Here is a 21891-nt window from a genome sequence, read left to right as displayed (position 1 = left end):
AATAATTCTATGCTGGGGTTGTTGATTTTCTAATAATTCTATGCTGGGGTTTTCTGAGCCACCAACCATCACATGCCTAGATGTACACCTATCCTCGCATAACGGATTACAGTAGATATGTTCCTGAAAGTTGACTGTTGACCAGTAAACTGTGCAGTTCCTCTGATGTAAACCACTCTTTATATACACATTTTTTTTTGTAATTCATATTCTTCATGAATAAAGAAAACCATAAAAGCTAGTACGCTGTACTTTTCTCTATATTGGTGTTATAGGACTTGATGTGGACCAGTTTGAGGTGGACAAGCAGTTATTGCACAATGGTTGTAAATTATTTTCAGGTGTGATTTAGCACCCAAGTACAATCTACATTCTGTGGTTTTTGTAAAGGAATAATTTCACGTTGTTTACTTAGTACATGTATTATATGCATATCATTTACATAGTTACACAGGCAGAACTTTATGTACATGAATGAATGAACAGGTAATTTTCCTAACACTAGATATGTAAGTAATAATGCAACAGCAGTTATTTCTTACACTGAACTAAAATTTTCATAGCTTTTTTTTGCTTTAGTTTGAGAGTGACAGTAGGAGCCTGCATGAGACGTACGAGTGTCATTATGCCAAGTCTACATACATGAACCTTTTATTATGCTAAGGCTTGTGAAATTCTTTCCATATATGGTGGAATAATGACATATATGGATAAAAGGTGTAGTTAAACATCTGTCGGGAATGTAGGTGACATGAACCTTTAAATCCTTATGTGAGGTACAGTGCAGCTGTCATCGAGTCCCCATATGATGTCTAGAGCAGTTAAGTATTGATAGAAATACTGGTAAGCAAAACCCGTTTTCCCATTGGCTTCCATTTTATAATTTGAGATGTGCTCTTAGAGAATAATTTTTGCCCTAATACCTATTAAAAACAAAATTGTGTGGGGAAAAATTTTGAACACGTTTGATATAAATTTCATTGTTTCTTTCATCATTATCCACTGTTTCACCTCTTAGTGAGGTAGCCCTTGAAAGACATGATTTTAACCTGAGGAAAAATCCTCACTTTGCTCCCTCCTCAGTTTTTTTTTGGAAAGCATTGATGCAGGAGAGTAAGATTTCCAGAAACCTGCTTCTATGCCTCTCAGTCACATACAAAATGCTGGAGCTTTGTGGGTAATATTGTCTCCCCTTCCTCAGGGATATTGTATTGATTTTTTGTACTAGTTTGTCTTTTCTGCAATATCCAGGTAACACCAGGAACAGATGAAGAACAGCCTCATTTGCTCACATCCACAATCTTGTCGTATAAGATCGTCACAAAAATGAAATAATATTTTTAACGTTTATTGGCTATGTTGAATATGGTCTTTTATCCAATGAAGTCATTCTCTGTTTATCATTACATCAGTATTGTGGTGAGTCAGTTTTATAAAGGTGTTTGGAAGCATGAGTGATGGTTTTTCTTGTCTTGCATAGCAAGCCTTAAGGCTTTCAAAATATGGCTAAATTTTTTACACGCTTCAGTTGCTTTATGGCCTTTCTTTGCACCTATGCTATAATTAGTTCTTAAAATTCCCCATTCCAGTCATCCTGACTAGTTACTTTAGTTTTATTGTTGAAGAAGGTTAACATAGTTTTAAAGTTGGTAAAATCACCATATGACAGAATCATCCACTTTCCAGATCAAGACAAGAGAAAGGAATTATGATTTGACAAGTGGTTAAAATGAATCAAATTAAATGTATGGCTGATTTTGAATACATATCTGGGGTTAAGAATGATTAAACGAAGCATTTCCTTTGTGTGAAGTATAACCACTGGTCACACATGAAAATTATATATAAATGTTATGAGGGAAGCATTGACCCCTTGAAATGCAGATACACAAATTGAAATAGTACATGTACTTAGTTCCTTGGTTGCGATCCTTCTGCATCATACGTACTCTGGATAGACCTTACTCGTTTAACGTACTGGTCTTGGATTGATGATGGAAATTAAGTATTTGGCAGTGGTATGTACGTAATCCACCTCATTGAATAGGGAATTTATCACAGTAATGATAATGCAATTACTGTCTGCATTGTAGTTTATATGTCAAATGGTCTGTTTTCTTGTCCTTACTAATTGTTGTGGGTAAAAGGTAGCAATGGAAGCTGAAAGCAAGAGCCAGCAATTTATTCTTCTCAATTAGTTTTGACAGCATTTTCCTCACGAGAATAATGATGCATTGCTGCTGACAAAACTGGTAGATCACTGAACTGGATCCTGAGAAGAGTCGCTGCTTGATTGGCATGCATCTGTCAGGATGCACCATTGTTCTCGTGGAGAAGATGAAACTAATTGAGAGGGATGATTTCCTGGCTCATGACTTTTTCTTGTAGTTACCTTTTACTAATTTGTCTTAATGGGTAACATCCAATTAATTTCCTCCTTTAATTGTAGAAACTTAACAAGGTTTGGAGATTTTTGGTTATTTATGTATAGAAATTTTTGGAAATTTATAATTTTGTAATATTGAGTTTTAGCCTTTTCAAAGATGAAATGGTTACTAAATTTCAAGTTGCGTTATAGAAAAATTCTGGTAAATCATTTGCCGTAAAGTGCAGAATATCTGCACAGGCTGTCTTCTTGGACACAAAATTGTGAAAAACTTAAACTAGGAGAAAATGGAAAGAAAATTTATTTCAACATTGCCAAATTTCACACAAGTGCAGGTGGCCTTAGACCCAAGAAGACCATTGGCCTAGTGCTTTTTTAATGACTTCCCAGACTTGCATGTCATTATTTACATGTTCTTGTGAATAAATCTCGTTACACAGATTCATCTCTACTTTTATATTTTACCTATAGTATTCATGATTTCAGTGATAGATGGGAGCTGTTTTAAATTTCTCCCTACAAATAATGGGAAGCTAGTAGCTCTTCCTTTTATTTTAAACACAACAGTTCCAGTAACATGGCTGCTCATTTTGCATCTATGGGGCATTTTGTGGTTGATAGACCAAGATTGTTTACAACATGGAGGTTTTTTCCCAGAGTTCACTGTGCATTGTGATTGACTAACTGGTTTGTACTTTTACTATATTGTTCCTAACTAAACAGTAATTGTAGTGTGGTAATGATAGAATGTATACAAATGAAAGATATATCGAGGGGTTTGAAGAAAGCGTTATGTGGTTTGATAGCACACACTGAATGTTTATGTACGGGTGTCTTTTGGGGATGGGTTTCTCATAAAATCAGTGTCTCTTGGTCATGTTCCAACAGTGTATTTCCAGTTCATTCTGTGATATTGACACTTTTCAAGGTTTACAGCCTTTTCACCAAAGACTGGAAAGGAAGTGTTAAGTGTTAGTGATAGCACAGGCACAAACAAAAGCCATAACTCTGGTATTTTAAATGTAGCATATGAAGTACAGTACTGGCACATAAGAGGTATTTTGAAAGTGTTAGGATTTGTTACATTTTTAGTTAGAGCAGTAATATAAAAATCAAAATAAAAGCCATTTGTCTGGTTTTAATATCTTTAAGTGCAGTTAACAATAACATCGTAATGATGAAATATTTATTCAGAACAAATGATGCCATGAATACATACCTTTGATTATAAACAGATAACTGAATATTACATAATTGCTAAAGTTTGAAAACGATGATACAGTTCTCATTGTTATTGTCATGGCATAGGCAAAACTTTTTCTAATTATTGCCATCTCCGATGAAAGAATATTAAGGCAAGAAATGAATCTATGCTTCTTGGGTGTTTTTAGACATACCATGTAAAGATATAAACATTATAGGAAGGAGGTAAGAAGGAAGAAAGGTCCACAGTCTAGCTTTTCAAGGGAAGAATGTTATAATTATCAGCTCTTGTGTGGCTGCTCTTTACACAGAAACTATAGGAAACAGCAGGCAGACCTGAGTCATAAGTCCAGTGATCAATTAAGCTCTGTAGTGTAGGAAGGGGGTGGCAACATCATGGTCGACAAAGAGAGATGATGCTGTTGATGGGAGGTGTGTTTCCGCTATGGCTAACAAAGAGGTAGAGGAAGAACCACCCCTTAGTATGTGAGTAGTATTCCATTTTCGGGCCACCAAGGCCTTTGTAGATTTTGGATAGCTATTCACAAGAGAGATTGTTGTAGTATGTTTACAATACCCCTGGCTTTTGGGAAGCAGATTTTGTAATGTTGATTATGTGGGGTGTTGGTGATAGACTGGAAGATATGGTTATTCCCAACTTGTTTGTTATTACAGGGATGAATTGTGGCTTTGAAATTGAACATGGAAAAGAGGGAGATTTAGAAAGATATAGAAAACCATTGCATTTTAGTACCATTGAATTTAATCATATTTATACTTCTCCATATGAAGAAATTGAGAGATGTGTTCAGTATGAGAAAGAGATTAAGTATTAAAGTGAGGAGGGGAGGAAAATGAGATGAAGTATGCAGAGTGGAATCATCAGCATAAGAGTGGATAGGGTTGGATGCTGAAGAGAGATCATTGATGGAAAAGAGAGGTGACAAGACTCTCCATCCCAGAATGTTGTAATGGATTGGTTAGAGAAGATATGCATAAAGGACTTGAGAAAAGCTGAAAAGCTAAAGGGATGAAGTTTGGAAAACAGACTTATGTTGCACCGTCAAATGCTTTGGAGGTGTCAAAAGCCATGATGCAATATTCATCAAATTCTCTGAGGGAGGAACACCAGAGATGAGTCACATAGGAGAGAAGATACCCAGTATAAATGCCATAAATGCCACATTGATCAGAGAGAAGGGAATGGGATGGTAAGTGTTTAAGAGAGTAAGAGTGGGATGGGCTGCACCAAGGCACGCTTCCAACAAGATGGGTTTGAATTTTTGAACCGAGACATAATGGATGAACAAGGATTGGTACCCCTCTTTAAGATTTAGGGAGGTGTGCCATCTGGGTCGTATTCCTTGTCCACTTGAAGATGGGAGAGTACTTGAAAGACTTGGTACAAGAAAAATATTGGAGAGGGCATAGGTTTAATGGGAGAAGATGGGGAGGAAGATTGCACATGGAATCATCCAGAGTAGAATTAAAGGAAAATGAAGTATTGAAAAGAGTGCCTTTATGTGTTAGTTAATCAGGTGAGAAGAGAGGGGAAAGATTAAGTTGCAGAAGGTGTTAGAGATTCTTTTGGATTAGGACCTAAATGATTTATCAAAGTCAGATCAACACATTTTTATGAAGGTATCTTTTACTCTATGAAGAATAGCTTTGCAGTGATTGCAAGCAGTAATGAAAGCAGAGTAGGATGTAGAGCAAAGAAGTTTCAATGCCTGTTACACTGTCTTTGTCTGATACAAATGGAATGGAAGGAGAATGAACTCCTAGAGGGAGGAGCATGGGACTCCATGCCTTGAAAGTTGTGTTAAAAGAATCAAGATGCATGCATGAAACTATACATTCTGGGTCCTTGCCATGTGGGGGAAAGGTGTATTCTTTCCAGTTGTCACAAACGTATCCCTTTTACAAGCATTCTACCATTATTGTCAAGTGCACTTTCATTTTTCTTGTGGCTTTACTTCATGTATTACTTTTCTTTCCAAATTATTTTTCTCTCCATTGAATTATCATTTACCTCTTTTTATCCATTTAATTATCATTTACCTCTTTTCCAGGTATATCAGTGCTTATCTTTCATTCGCATCCAGTGTCATAATTAGATAAGGGCCATGGTTACTTTTTTTATTTCCTTCCTCTACCTCTTTAGCCAGGAAAATACAGCTTTTTATCCGTTGTTTTTATTCTCATTAACTATAATTATGTTTTGCCATCAGTCTATGTTGTTTCCATCTTGCCACACCTGGTCCTAAAATATCCGTGCACATTTATTACAGCCTCTTATATTGCAGGTACATCCTCGACTTTTTCTTTCTATGCCATTTTTGTTCATTTCATTCGGCCTTTTGTAGAAATTAATTTGCCGTTTCATTCCACAGTTTTTAACCTCTTTTCCTTGCTTTTTCAGTCTCTTCTATATTCCTTGACCATTTCGAGTGATTTTTTTTTTATTTTATTTCGCACACGAATATTTGATTTGATAAGCGTCTAACCTCCTTGTAGACTTGAATATTTGATTTGATAAGCTTCTAACTTCATAGACTTGACAGAATAGGCACATACTTATAGTTATATACTTTCATAGAAAAACCAGATGTAACACTCTTTCCAGTTTCTTATATCTTGCATAAAGATGCTACTGTAGGTAATTTCAGCATTAGGACATAAGTGTTTCTTAAAGATAGTGTGGTGTACAATATGATGTGCATGTAAATGGTACATAACAGGTCAAGCATTTTACTCGACAACTAGGTCTTCATAAGAATTCGGTATTAAGCCTGAGTGGGTATTCCAGGAAGTACTTGGCGGTACGTGCGGGCATCTATGTCCCTCTCTGGTTACATGCCGCCCATCTGCGATCCACATGACGGACACATGCTACTTGATGGTGGATATGTCAACAACTTGCCAGGTATAGGATGTGATGCTAAGCATAAAAGAAGTCATTTGCATTTATTTAGTGATATAAAAGACATTATTGCATTAACTGCACAAACAAAACAGATTAAGTTAGTTATAGATAAAGAGGATGTGAAATGGATAGTAATTTAGGCCTGACAGAGATAGGCAAATTAAAACCAAAAGTCTGATTAACACGACTCATATTCTTATAATAAAGCAGTAAAAATAGTCATAAGAGATAAGGTAGATTGCTACTTTTATGTATAATGATTGACAAGGGTGGATCCGTATGTTTTCCTTATAGTAATGGTAGATCTCGAACCATTGTTTACTGTGTAAGCACATAATGTCGGATTTTTCCTGCATGAATTTGGGTAATAAGAGCATTTGACTTCTCCATGAATACTATGAAGATTGTAATATAGGTGACTGGAAGTAAGAATCCTTAAAAAAAAGAAATATCACCAATGGACAGAGCCCTATGAGCATCTAAGAGAGAGCACTTGCTGGGGTAGATGGGTGTTAAAGCAGTTTTACCCCAGGAAGTATGGTATTTCCCTGAGGGTTCACCCTCTTCATCTACCATAATTTTTATGAGGCCACATGATGCATGTCCTTAGGGACTATAACAATCAAAGAGCAACCCACACTATAGTGTGCTGTTTTGGTGAGGTAATGAGGTAGGCTTAAGTGGCCACCCAGTCAGGTTATTCATTTACTCTTCTGCAGCGCAGACCTGATGAATATTTCTTTACGTCTGCTTCTGATGTCTTCCCCTTCACTTTTGGCCTTCAGATGGGTAGGGTCTTTATCCTTTTCTTTTGTTTGTGGTTTATATCACAGTACTGTTTTTGTTTTTAGAATTCAGTACCTCATAACTCTTAGGGCACATTCTTAGTTTTTGTAGGTTATCTGAGATTTTTGATCTAGTGGAGCAGTCTGTACTGCAATGTTCGTTTTTCTTTTTCAAAAATTATATTTTCATAGAATTTTTGTGTACTTTTTGGAGTTTAGGTTGGTTTGGCTCTCATACTTTTTTCAACGTGGTTGCGATAAAAGTAATTATATTCCTTGCATGAGTAAAGAAAGAAAGAACATTTATAATGACTAGAGTGAAACAGGGTACTGCACTGTTTCCACTACCATTCATAATATACATGGCTGAGATCAGTAAAATTAACTATCATTAAACATCAGCAAGTCATATTTCCTGTATATTGAGAAAATATCTGCCACCAGGAAACAAGTATACACTTTTTCTAGGAAGCAATGGAAATGTTGGAGAGATTAGTCGGTAACATTAGCTTGAATTGGACAAAATCAAGTCTGAGGTTATGGCATTAGGAAAAGATCAGGAAGTTTTGAACATATGATGAAATTATTAGATACTGCCACAGACAATAGATTTCAAATGCCTTTAAGTCAAGTTATTAGCCATGCATGGTGTTCAAGCCAAAGTAACTGAAAGAATAAACAAATATACAGGTATGAATGGTATCCCCTTTTGATAAGGAAGAAACACATTTCAGAAGGAATTATAAGATTCATACTCATCACTATCCTCATGCATTTGGAATTAAGATGTGAACATTAACCACATCTGATGTAATAGCAGTTGCTGGTGTACTGCTCAACATGTGCTTGAGTAAGCTTATCTCGTGATCCTTTGTCTTCATGAGGGGAGTTGAAGGTAGATCTTGGGGCTAAGGTTTCCTATCCTTGGTAATGTATCTATGATATGCTGGGGTAACTGAGTCTGAGAGTTTCTGCACATGTGAAGTCCTGATGGTTCTTCATGGAATTGTTCTTTTAGGTAACCTCAACAGATATTGGATTTTCTACAGCAGGGTTTCTAAAATTGGATTCTGTGGAACCCTAGGGTTCCATGAAAGCTTGATGGGAATATTAGTTTTTCAACATTTTCTTTATGAAATTAAAAGATTCATATTTAATTTCATGCATAACTTGAAAAAAAAAAAGACTAGATTTTGCTTTCTTACCATTTGTTTTATTAAAACTGCCTCTTGGTCATGACTTTTGGGATTTTTTTTTCTGCAAACTTCCTATTGCTCTGAAAAGTTCGAAAACCTCTGGCTTACAGTACACAGGACTGTAGATGGTTCTGGTTTAGTATTCAATTTTTTTCTTGGTTGATTTTATTTTGCTGTGCTGTTGATTAGTAGGATAGACATTGACAAACCCCATAGTCTAAGGTTCCTTTGCACAGCTTAGTGTAGTGATGGTTTGCTAAGAAAACTGAGCCAGAGACTGTCTGCCCATGGGGAATCTTTGCAGTTCCTCTTAGAACTAGTCCTTATTGAACTCAAATGGAACTTTGTTTGTACACAGAATGCAGAACCTTAGCTTGCATGCGTGACTTTGTGTGAAAGATCCTTGCTTTAGTGATCATAGGACATAGATGCCCTCACTTCAAATGTGCTGCTGGGGTGAGTGGCTTAGGAGATGAGTCAGTTGTCTGATTGACACAGTGCTGGTGGCAGTTTTGAATGAAAGATTGCTGAAGTTTTGTCTTGAGTTTTGGAGGGTGGGTGAAAGAAAGTTGACAATAAATGTGAATAAAAGCAAATATTTTAGTTTTAGCAGTGAAAAGAGAGATTATTTGGATTGTGAGTTTGAATGAAGAACACTTGGAGGACATGGAATGTGTTAGATACCTGGGAGTGGATGTGGCAGTGTATGGAACCATGGGGGTTGAAATGAACCATGTTGTGGGTGAAGGGGGGGAGGAGGCAAATGTCTTTGGTGTTTTGAGGAATGTGTGGAAAAAGAGGTCATTGTCTTTGAGGGCAAAGATGGATATGTTTGATGGAGTAGTAGTCCTGTCTATGCTGTATGGATTCAAGGCATGGGTCTTATGCAAAATGTAAAGGAAAGGGCGAGTGTGTTGGAAATGAAATATTTGAGGACACTGTGTTGAGGTGGGTTGATTAGATAAGATATTATTAGGATGAGAGAGAAGTGTGGTACTTAGAATATGTATGAGAGTTCTAAAGAGAGTGCTGAATTAGTTTTAACAATTGGAAAGGATACGTGAGGAAAGGATAACTAAGAGGGTATATGTGTCAGAAGTGGAGGGAACAAGCAAACCAAGGAGGTGGAAGGATGGAGCAAAAGATGCAAATGAGAACTATAGGCCTGAACATGCTGGATGTGCAAGGCATGCAAGGGATAAAGCAAATTGAAGAGATATGATTTATAGGGGATGATGTTCTGTTAGTGGGCTGAACTAAGGCACACAAAGTGGTCAAGGGAAATCATATAGAGAAATCTGCTAGAATTGATGACATCATTTGTGCTGTGACCTACTGAGCCAGCTGATCACCTCGGTGCACTTGTTTCAAGGGCACAGTACCACAAAACGAGGACTGTTTGGAAAAATTCATATAGGCATTATTTAATGAAATGCTAATATTGAAGCTATAACACATGATATTGGTAATTTAGTTGTGCAAAATCTTTGATTTGATGTTCAGGAGACAGATGTGGTACTTTATCGAGAGTCCACATCATACACCAAGTCGTGTAGTTTCTTTCCTGCAAATTTGAAGTCGCATCTAGGCCTCCTTTGATTGTACCCCTTTATTTGCAGTCTACTGTTACTGATGCCATCTTTCTAAAGTGGGAAAGGCATGTTTTAGAAAGAGAGACATTGTCATCACTGCATAGGACAAAAAAAAGATTTCTTTGCTAGAAAGTGTTTTCATCCTGAAGGTTCTGCAGTCCTAAACAGTTATTTATAGTGTGCAAACTCAAGATAGTTTATTTACAAACTTGCCTGAACTTTTGATTAGATTTTTTTTCTAACACTTTTCAATGATGGCTATTTTCTTTTTACATACTCATAAGGAGTTTCTGAAAATATTGATTTTTCCCCATATTTTTTTAGCCAATTTTTTTCATCATAAAGATATTTTAAGGAAGCTTGAAATATATAAGATTTTTCAGTATGAGCAGGTATATGAATTTTCCAACCTGGGTGGTAGTCTGAATCAGAATTAGCAGTAGTTTGGTCCTATATATATTTTTGAAAAATAACTCGGCTCCTTTTTTCTTTATAGAACTTGGAGGTTTCTGCAGTTTACAGTTTGTCCAGTTTATATGTTCTCATTTGAGGTGAATGAGAATTAGGAGACTGTGTAGATGTTTTAGTTAGCATTTAGAGTTTGTGTTTGGATATCATTATTCGGGACTTTTTGCATCTAGGTATTCCAAACCTATCATTGTATATACCTACATAATTGGAGTGCGAGAAGGTGTGCATTGGATAGAATGAATTAGAGCAGTGGGGCATATATGAGGGAGGGCATATTCTGTCAGTGGACTGAACCAGGGCAAATAAAGTGGTAAGAGGAACATTGGGATGTGGTCTTTAGGGCTTGGCTGTAGATGGTGAATATTGGTTTCATTGCAATATGCATGACAGCTAGAGATTGATTATAAGCATATGAAGCCATTATTCATTTTTTCCATGGTACTACCTTACTAGGTAGGAAACTGTGAGTTTTTTTATAATGGTTAGTTATGTAGGAATTGAGTCCTTTGAGCAGATACAAAGCTTTAGCATATTAACTGGTTACAGTGACATATCGATTTTTCTGGGGTTAGGGATCATTCTTTCATAAAAAATCCCAATAATTTCATAAGGTATGCCTTTTGCCTTCATCCTGTAGCTTGTTTATTTATTCATTTTCTACATCAGTTTTTGGGCTGTCGGTGTTTTATGTAGAGTTGAGTTATGCTTGTCTTGCTGTGGTTCATCTAGACATTAAAGTTCCCGTTCTTTCACAAGATTTCATATATCGTGTACTGACCTTTGCTTCAAACCATTGGTTTTTTCTTTTCTGTAGGAAATACCTGTTGACTGGTAGGCCCATTATTCTCACTTGTCTTATGGAGTAGAGAATGAATCATCTACTCTGTATCAGGAATGTGTGGAGGTTTTCAGGTTGACATATTTGCTAATTTATCCCTGGGGATAGGGGACAAAGAATACTTTCCACTTATTCCCTGCATGTCGTAGAAGGCAACTAAAAGGGAAGGGAGCGGGGGGGCTGGAAATCCTCCCCTCTCTTTTTTTAAATTTCGAAAAGAAGGAACAGAGAAGGGAGCCAAGTGAGGATATTCCCTCAAAGGCTCAGTCCTCTCTTCTTAACGCTACCTCGCTAATGCGGGAAATGGCAAGTAGTATGAGTATATGCTAAGAGGGTTGTTTTTCAGACATGTAGATTTGTGTATCCATTTTCATCTAGTAGTAGGGAAGTCACTTTCCTTTGTTTGGAATGATTGTGATTAAAATTTATAGCTTCCTATTTCCTCTTTTTCCTTCCATTGCTGCTAGTAATTTCCACACGTTAGGTAGGAGCCTCTGAAAAAATTGTGCTACAGTTGCCCTCTACAAATGGCCTGTTAAATTGTGCTACAGTTGCCCTATGTGAGTGCCATATTAAAGACGAGGCACTAAAGGCCAAGAAGCAGCTCTGGAGTTCAGCAGTTATGGAGACACTTTTGCCATGACCACCCCCTTGAGAGAGTTCTTGGAGGGAATGGGCATCAGAGATATAGTTGGACAGATAAGTAGACAAAAACTAGACACCATGTTAAAGCTTAGTATTTAATTGCTTAAGGTAGGAGGACGTTTTGATGCTGCTGCTCATCCTGAAAACAGCTTCATACTGCTTAGGGTCACTGAAAAGAATTTGGTTGAAAGTATATGGAAAGCTGTTAGAAGCTGCAGGAGTTGAATTACATCTGCAGAAATTGTCATGCTTACTCACGTGGGCTTCAACTAGAGGGAATACTATTTTGCATAACTTTGCAGTATTCCAGTGCAGTCCAACTAGTATATCCATAGAATTTGTGGAAAGGAAATTGAAAATCTTTTCAGCAGTTTAGTAGGTGGTAGCACTGTGCACAAAATGGTTGTAAGCTTTGATTTTGATAAATATAGGATTCAGGTGTACCATTATGTAAGTTATAAATTAGTTTTAACCTGGTTTTGAGTCGAATTTTGCTTGTTACATTCTTGAAGGTAGATTATTCTCGGTACTACTTCTGTTGATTGCATCCTTCAAGTTTGCCTGAGTGTAGAGGAGAATTGAAGGTTATTTGCATCTGACACCCATCCACCCTGATGTGAAAGGCTTGCAAATCTGGCTTATGAGAGAGTACTTTTTTGGTAGCTAATTGGATTTGACAGTGATCTTGGTAATGCTTTGTAAAGGCAGTATAGACCTGATGAATGTTGCACTTGTATATGAGGGTTGTTGTTCACTGGCATAAAATGGACACTTGTTAGAAAGTAATGATATTCATTAATAGTGACTGAAATTTCGTTGTTAGGTTACAACTGCTTTTGCCAGGCATGTATTCTTAGTCACTTTTTTTGTTCCAAGCAAATTTCTTTCCATGCAACCTTGAATTACTTTTTTTTTTTTTTTCAACCTTAGATCTTGAATCTTGCCCTTAACTCAGTGATCATAACTACTGCCTTAATGGCTCCTGCGATGGTGTTTATATAGTGACAGATATGAAAAGTGCATCTTCAGTTCTCAGTATTTTGTGGAAGCTTTAAGTTAACCCTTGGTGGCTATAAACTTCATAACATTCATGCAGAGCTTGAACTGGATTGTACAAATAATGGTTGGAATTTTTGTGCAATTCCATTTACATCAAAGGAAATGAATGTACAGGTACTGGAAGAAGAACTGTACTGTAAAGATCAAAGTTTTTAAATCCATGCCATTCACTTTATGGCTTGAGTTGATTTGATCTATAATCTTGTTATCCAGGATTTTCCTTTGTCAGGTAGAAGTTATTATGTGGGTCTGTCTAGTAAGTTTTGCTTTGGTAGTTTATCCAATCCATTTATAGTTGATGGGTACTACCTGCCTGGGTATTGAGAGGGTTAGTGATGGCTGCATAGTAAACCAGTGTTTGTCAAGTTGCACCGTTTCACCAAGGTAGCTGTTTTTTCTTTCTGCTTCACCCACACGTGGCCTGCTGGGATTCTGTCCACAAACATACAATCTCTCCTTGACAACACTTAACTCACATGACTCAATTTTCCAACAGTGAGCACTTTGCGTTAGCCCTGCCTTGTGGCAAAATGGTAGAAGCAATAGATAGGAATAGTAGGTAGGAATATTAGATGGGAGTTTTAGGTAGATACATTAGGTAGAAGGGGTGAGTAGAAGCATTAGATGGAAGCTTTAGGTAGAAGTTGTAGGTTGTAACATTAGGAGTTGGTAGGAACATTAGGTAGGAGCCTCTGAAAACACAGCACTGGAGTAGCCCTCTGCCAGTGGCCTGTTAAGGGTGAGGCACTAAAGGCTAAGAAGCAGCACTGGAGTTCAGCAGTTATGGAGACTCTCTTGCTGTAGCCATCCTCTTAAAGGAGTTCCCAAAGGGAATGGGCATCAGAGAATGAATAGATAGGTTGATAGATTTATATTTGATTGTAATTGGTTATGAAAACGGAAGTGGTTGTTGAACATGAAAGTGCTGTCTTCAGAATAGCAGGGTTGAAAAAGATGCTCTTGTTATAGCAACTTAAATAGTGATCTTGATTGAAATTGTTAGGTTTGTGACTGATTGTCTTAATATTGATTAGCTTGTGTTTGTGTGTTTTCCTACCGCATTACTAGTTTCTGGAGTAGGACGGAAACTGATTACAGAGTTTGTATTTTTGATTGTACCAGAAGTTTGGTTGTGTTTAGTTTGAAGAAATTTTAAATTCATTTTATTTACATTATCCTAAGTTTGTGTTGTTTAAAGAAGCATTTTAGAAAATTACTATGAGTCAGTTCATATTTTGAATAATTTCAGAAATTTGGAAGAGCCACACTTAAATGTTCAAGGAGCTTAGACAATACATTTGGATCCACCCTTTGTGCAAAATATAGTTAAGTTCTGTAGATAATGATTGAGGTTTTGTTTTATTTTATGTAGAACTTTTCAAATCCAAGACTAGATATCTTAAAGTAGTTGTAAATCAATTGTGACATTACTTTTAGGTATATGCATTCTGTATACCACTTTTTATCATATATGATAGTAATAATAGTTATGGTCACTTGCATATATTGTTCTTTATCATTCTTTTCTGTAAGTAGTTAAGATTATAATTGTCTTTTTTTTTTTTTACTGTTTTAAAATGGACTTGCACAATTTGTTTATTGGCCAAGATTTTTATATTAGTAAAGGTGTACTTATAAATTTTTCATTATGGTTATAATTTCAAATATTTGTAGTGAGAATAGCAAGGTACATTCCTTTCTCTTTAAAAGATTATGTCCATTAATCCTCTTCTAAGTTAATTTACAGCCCAGTTGAAAGATGTTTATTAGATTAGCATGAGACTATGTATGCATCCTTGATGAATTCATAGTTATTCATAACTTGAGGGGTGTATTTCTATAAGCAGCATGTCCATTCCAAGAAATTCCGTTCAAAGACAAACATTTTAGGTGAAAGATATTTATTAGATAAGTGTCAGGCCATGTACTCACCTTTGCTGAAGACTTGGTCATTTATGACATGTGGGGTATATCTCTGTAGGCAGCATATCCATTCCAAGAAATTTTGGTGAAGGCTTTAACTTTTTCATTCACATGCTGGTAAATTACTATCTTGATTTGTGGGGAATTTATCCCAACCTCTAGTATTATTGACAGAGTACTGATAAGTTTTATGACATTAGAATTGTTTAAAATGTTAACAGTTTGTAATTGACATGATTGATGACTCATTTTCTTTATGAGTAGTATTAAAATGCATGAGAGGAAGATTTACACTTTACCAAATTTCTGGAACCTTACACATGAGAGCGATATCTTTAAAGACAAGTCAACCCATCCCAGAATATGCTGAACTTAAAGGTGTAGCATGTAAGTGGTCTTAAAATCTAGGCCTGGTAATTTGACTTTTGTCTCAAAAGTTCAGATGGTATGTGAAATTTTACAAAATTAGCAGAGGTAGTGTGTTCTTGTAATATAGTTGTAAGGCATCCTCCATATTGGCATCTGTGTTACTTTAAGTGTAGAGTAGTTTTATAGCTTCCTTCAGTCCTGGCTTAATGTAAGCAAAGCCGAAAGTCCAGGTAAAGTGTTTGAATGGCTGTCATGAATATCCCAAAGATACTGGTAAGTTTTTTCCAAGTAATATATGATATTTGATGAGTAAAATGGCAAGATGAGATGTGATGATAATCAGGAGTAGATGTACTAGTTTTGGTAAGTATATCTCTGAAATCTTGTAAAATCAACATGCATCTAAACCTTGGTTAATATTAGCTATAAATACCAGATGATTCTAACTCTGCTTGCTTAAAGGCAGCAAATGTCTCCTTTCAGATATAATTTGTAAATAAAAATGAACATTGATTTCATGAAACAACCTAACTTTTGAAATCGCAACACATTTACTGTATTTAAGTTCTATTCAGTTGGTCCATCCTATTGTCCAGATTTTTCTTGTTATAATGTAAAATTATAAGAAGATTCCATTCTTTAAAGCTTGGTAATTTCAGAAATGAATGACTTACATTACATTTAAATTCCTTCTGGTGGAAAAAGTAAAAGGTGCTTCTTAACAGAAGACACAGCAACTAGTGGGCTAGTGATCAAAGTGGATGCTGCCATTATTATTTTGTCATTATTGTGAAGAAAAAATAGGCAGTTATTGAGCACTAAAGATTTTTAGGTGGGTTTTTCTGTTTATCAGTAATAATTTCAAATTATCGTGTTTTGTACAAAAAAGTAACATTGTGTCAAGAGAATGAGTGCATTTATTTTCCTCATTGTTTTAACCTAACGATGCCAAAGCAAGTTTTGAACAAAATTTAATCTTTATGCTTCTGTTATACCCCAATGGTTCCGTCAGCTTGGGTTGTGCTGCCAGTGATAATTTGGGTTGCACTGCCAGTGTTGACTTGGGTTGTATTAGTGTTGTTAGCATAGGTTGTACCTGTAGTAACATATGCTTGAGTTGTACTGTCAGTGATAACTTGGTTTGTACTGTCAGAGGTAACTTAGGGTATACTGCTACTGATAGCTTGGGTTGTAATGCCAGTGATAGCTTGGTTGAACTGCCAGTGATTACTTGGATTGGACTGCCAGTGGTAGTTTTGGTTGGACTGCCAATGATAACTTGGGTTGGACTGCCAGTAAAACTTAGGTCATACTGCCAGCGATAACTTGGGATTTTGCTTTCGAGAGTTGGCTGTTTGTGTGCCCCCACCACTAACTAGACCACACAATATTCGGGAAGCTGGTGCATCATATGATTACTGTGTGGCTGTTAGCAACTCAGGGTGGGCCATTTTGATAACTTTCTTTCCCTCAACCTCAAAGCTTTGGAACTCTTTACATTCTCTTGTCTTCCCAATAAGTATGACCTGACACATTTTAAAAGACAGGTATTTCACTTCCTCCAAAATTAATAAATATTTTCCATTGTCTCCTTTTTTTTCCTTTCATAATCCTCTCTATATTTCAATTAAGGCCCAGCCTTTATGTGGACTCATGTCTATGACTGTAGCTTGAAAAAAAAATGCATTCCAGAATAGAGAAACTGAAATTATTTTTGACCTTATGTAGGGTGTGAACAGCTTGCTAAGTACTTCCTTATTCATGAACTTGGATGCAGTTCTAATATTTTTTAGCTGACGGGATCTCCTCAACTGTTCTCGTGAAGTGGGACACTTGCGATTAGGGATGTCTACTCTCAAGTCTCTGTCACAAAGATTCCAGAAGTTATTTTCTATAAGATATTCATATTGAAGCTTTATCTCACTGTAACCTGTTCTTATTACTTTACATTTACTTATGTTGAGCTTCATCAACTTTGTTTCAGATCTGGAGTCATTCAAAGTCCTCCTGTAAGTTTTTGCAATCCACCATGCCTTTTGTATCATTTGGGTCATCGGCGGACATATTCATTTGCCTTTTGGCAAGTCATTTGCATAGATCAAGAAGAGTAATGATCCTAGAGCAGAACCCTGCAGCATTCCACTGGTGACCTCTACCCATTTTGATGAATGTCCTTTGACAAGTGTCCTTTGTTCCTTTCTACTAAGGTAACCTTCTCTTCATTGCAGGAGTCTTCTTATTCCTGCCTGGTGATCCAACTTCTTAGGGAGTCTCCCATGCAGTACAATGTCAGATGCTTTCTGTCCAGTACTAATTCACTTTCTCAAATTGTGAGGTTAGCTACACGTAATTTTCATTGCCTTAAATCCATTTTGTCCTGCACCGAGATATTTTCTCTTCTGCAGGAAGTCATCCATATATTTTCTAATTATCTGTTCTTGTATGTTACAGACCATACTCATCAGAGACTGGTCTGTAGTTCTGTTCATCTTCCTGGTCTCCTTTCTTATGGTTAGATATGACTTTTGCCTTGTTCTACTCATTTAGTACTATGGCATTGTGAATGGTAATTCAAAATTTTTAAGTTTATCTGCACATCTGGTGTAATTTCATCAGGACTATTAGCCTCCTATGGGTCAAGGTTCATATCAATGACTTTGATAGATCTCTCAGATCTTATAAGAATTTTTCCCCATTCCATCTAGTTTGTGTTGCTGCTATAGTGTCCACTATGAAAACACTTGAACTTGTCATGTAGTTCCACACATACCCTTAAATCATTGTCTGTTACTCTTCACTTTGAATCCATTATTCCTATTAGCTGCTCTTCACCTGACAGTTTACTATTGATGAGTTGATGGAAAAGTTTTGGATTTTATTCTGCCTCACCTGCACTATTATTTTCAGTTTCTTTGTTGCTCCCTTTTTATCCTGATATACTCATTCTTTGCTCTCTAACATCTTACAAATGTTGGCTGGTTGGAATGTCAACTACGTCTTTGCCACAGCACATCTCAAACCTCTTTTGCTTTTTGACATCTTTTATTGAATTGTCCCTCCCTCTTTCTCAGTCTTCCCTTTGTATTTGAGGCTAGAGGCCAGCGTTTCCACTCTTTCACTGTGAATTTCACAGAACTATTTACTACAGTACCCTTGTTAATTTCCATACCTCATTTTATGTTCTGTGTAGTTTCCAACATTAGATCCCCTATGTAAATCTTGTCTCATCTTCCCAGCGAAGGTCGGTCTGCAGCAGGAGAGTGTGATGTCCCCATGGTTATTTAATTTGTTCATGGATAAGGTGGTTAGGCAGGTAAATGCAAGAGTTTTGGAGAGTATGCAGTCTGTTGGGAATGAGAAGGCCTGGGAAGTGAGTTAGTTGTTGTTCGCCTGTGATACAGCACTGGTGGCTGATTCGGGTAATAAACTGCAGAAGTTGATGACTGAGTTTGGAAAAGTTTGTGAAAGGAGAAACTTGAGTGTAAATGTGAATAAGAACAAGGTTATTAGGTTCAGTAGGGTTTAGGGACAAGTTAGTTGGGATGTAAGTTTGAAAGGAGAAAAATTAGAGGAAGTGAAGTGTTTTAGATATGTGGGAGTGGACTTGGCAGTGAATGGAATCATGGAAGTGGAAGCGAGTCACAGTATGGGGGAAGAGGCAAAGGTTTTAAGAGCAGTGAAGAATGTGTGTGGAAAGTGAGAATGATATCTCTGAGAGTAAAAATGGGTATGTTTGAAGGAATAGTAGTTCCAACAATATTTATATAGTTGCAAGGCATGGGCTATAGATAGGGTTGTACAGAGGAGGTCGGATGTGTTAGAAATGAAATGTTTTAGGACAATATGTGGTGTGAGTTGGTTTGATCGAGTAAGTAATGAAAGGGTAAGAGAGAGGTGTGGTAATAAAAAGTATGGTTGAGAGAGCAGAAAAGGGTGTGTTGAAATGGTTTGGACATATGGAGAGAAAGAGTGAGGAAAGGTTGACAAAGAGGATATATGTGTCAGAGGTGGAGGGAATAAGAAACGGGAGACCAAATTGGAGGTGGAAGGATGGTGTGAAAAAGATTTTGAGCAATCAGGGACTGAACATACAGGAGAGTGAGAGGCATGTAAGGAATGGAGTGAATCTGAACAATATGGTATACCAGGGTTGACATGCTGTCAGTGAACTGAACCAGGGCATGTGAAATGTCTAGGGTAAACCATGGAAAGGTCTGTGGGGCATGGATGTAGATTGGAAGCTGTGGTTTTGATGCTTTACACATGACAGCTAGAAACCGAGTATGAACAAATGAGGTCTTTTTTGTCTGTTTTCCTGGTACTGTCTTGCCAAAGCGGGGTTTAGCGATGCTGTTCTTGTGGGATGGGGTGGTACCAGGAATGGATGGATAAGGGCAAGCAAGTATGAATATGTACATGTGTGTATATGTATATGTCTGTGTATGTTTGTGGGTATGTTATGTATATGTATGTATATGGGCATTTATATCATTGGCATTAGTGTGCCAGGAACAGTTACTAATTTGCTGGGTCATACATGCACAGCTGTGGCAGAAAGTAGCAAGTGTACACACCAAGGACATAACCATATATCACACCTCTTTATTATATGGTAAATGACACAGCACATTTTTCCTGATGCTAATTATAGTTGCTTGTGACATAAAATGATTTTGCTTACCGAAAAAATGTGCCATCATATTACAAATGAGGGTGGGAAGATAAAACCTGTAAAAGTATGGTTGCAGTTTCTGTGCTGAACCCCTATAACTATGGATGCAGGGGATGAAGGGTATTATTAAGCATTGTCAAATTCAGCTATATATTCAAAAAAGTTTTTATTTCATGCGGTCAGATTGTTTTCTGAAGGAACACATCTCTAGTTGTATAATGGGAGCCAGAGGGAAAAAGGGTTTTATTTCATGGAAATGTCCTTAATGGTCAACTTTTCAGGAATGTATCTACTCAGTTATGTGGAAAATGTATGTATACCACTCCATTGACTTGAAAAGTATTACATGTGGTTGAGAAAATTAAATGCTAGTCATCTCATTAAAGATATTAAATGCTGCCATATTATATTGATTGATAATCATGGATTGCTTATTAGATTACAGTCGGTTGTAGAGTGTATTCGTTTGACCATGGTCATGAATTGTATAGAAAAATTTCTGCTTATTGACCAAACTATTACCATGGTCCATTTATGCCAGGAGTTGTCTGGCGATATGTGCGAGCCTCCATGTCCATTGCTATGCTGGTTCCTCCCATCCCAGACCCTGTTGATGGACATTTACTGGTTGATGGTTGCTACATAAATAATGTCCCAGGTAAGTTACAGGACACTTTTGTTCTAAGATTTTATGTAGTCCCTCCCTGAATCTGCGTTACAAAACATTATTTTTCATTTTCATAAATTTCCAATCATGCAGCTTTGGCAGTCTCTTCATAATATTGACTTTTACATATTAAGGTGCTGTTACAAGTGAGGAAGTGATAAATGAGCCTTTTATATATACATTCTTGGCAGAAAAAATTGGCGTGATAGGGTCCATGCCAGTATTTTTTGCCCGTTTGTATCATACCCCAAAACATGACTCTGAAATGTCAAAAAATACTGGGGCAGGTCAAGGATATTGGTTGGGAGGGGGTGGCCAGGATTGTAACAGGTGGCAGTAAGTCTACTCTGGCTATTGTGGTGGGTGGATGCTTTTTTTCTGTTGTCCCCCTGACATCCACCTTTTTACCCCACCCACATGTGCTTTGTGGTGGGTTTGTACTGCAATTCCTGGCCTGAGGACTTATCTAAAGAGAATACTGCTGCTATTGTAGCCTTGTACAAGGCAGGGAAGTGTAATAGATAGCTGAAACTACAGGGCTGGCACTACGAAGTATGCAAAGATGGATGAAGTGCTTTGTTGACAGTGGTGGCATTGATATTTCAACCTAGGAGAAACGACCTGGAGGACCTCATATCACTTACCAATGCACTCTGAAGATTATCCAACATCAAGTAGACAAGAATCCATGTATTTTAGTACAACAGTTAAAGGAAGACGACATCATGTGTCTGTATGTAGTATTCGTAGCCGGCTTCATGATGATTTAAAATTCAAGAAGTGTATGCCTCTCAAGAAACTGCTTCTGACGGAATGCCAGTGCAAGAATAGACTCTCATTTGCGAAGAAATGTTTGGAGTGGGACAACGAAAAGTGGAAGAAAGTGTGGTCTGATGAGGCTACATTTGATGTTACTGGCAACTGTAGAAGCTAAGTGTACCGGAGGCCAGGTAGTGACTTATATGACCCTTTGTACATTCAAGCAACTGTAAAATTTCCAGACTTGCTTATGGTTTGGGGGGCTTTTGGCTATAATGGTATTGGAAGTCTTGCATTTTACCTCAGTTGTCTTCCACTGTTACAAAGGCAAATGTAACAAAGTTGCAAACGACACAAAATAGTGCTTTCAGAACAATCATTGACTGTTTAGCATCCTTAA

General features: G+C 37.0%; 1 protein-coding gene across 5 annotated transcripts in view; it reads left to right on the top strand.

The window, feature by feature from the left end:
• The window catches only part of sws (patatin like phospholipase domain containing sws), a 90035-nt gene that overhangs the window by 45773 nt on the left and 22371 nt on the right, over window positions 1-21891 (top strand). For 3 of the 5 annotated variants that reach the window (XM_071661133.1, XM_071661135.1, XM_071661136.1), the window contains exon 17: window positions 6399-6515. In XM_071661133.1, coding sequence (XP_071517234.1) covers window positions 6399-6515 — 117 coding nt within the window. Of the gene's footprint in view, window positions 1-6398; window positions 6516-17621; window positions 17729-20606; window positions 20724-21891 lie in introns of those variants that run through there. The other 2 variants (XR_011712618.1, XM_071661134.1) reach the window with 2 other exon arrangements.

Source organism: Panulirus ornatus, chromosome 73 (assembly GCF_036320965.1).
Source record: "Panulirus ornatus isolate Po-2019 chromosome 73, ASM3632096v1, whole genome shotgun sequence".
In the NCBI taxonomy this organism is placed as follows: domain Eukaryota; kingdom Metazoa; phylum Arthropoda; class Malacostraca; order Decapoda; family Palinuridae; genus Panulirus; species Panulirus ornatus.
This window is presented reverse-complemented; position numbering and strand designations above follow the sequence as displayed.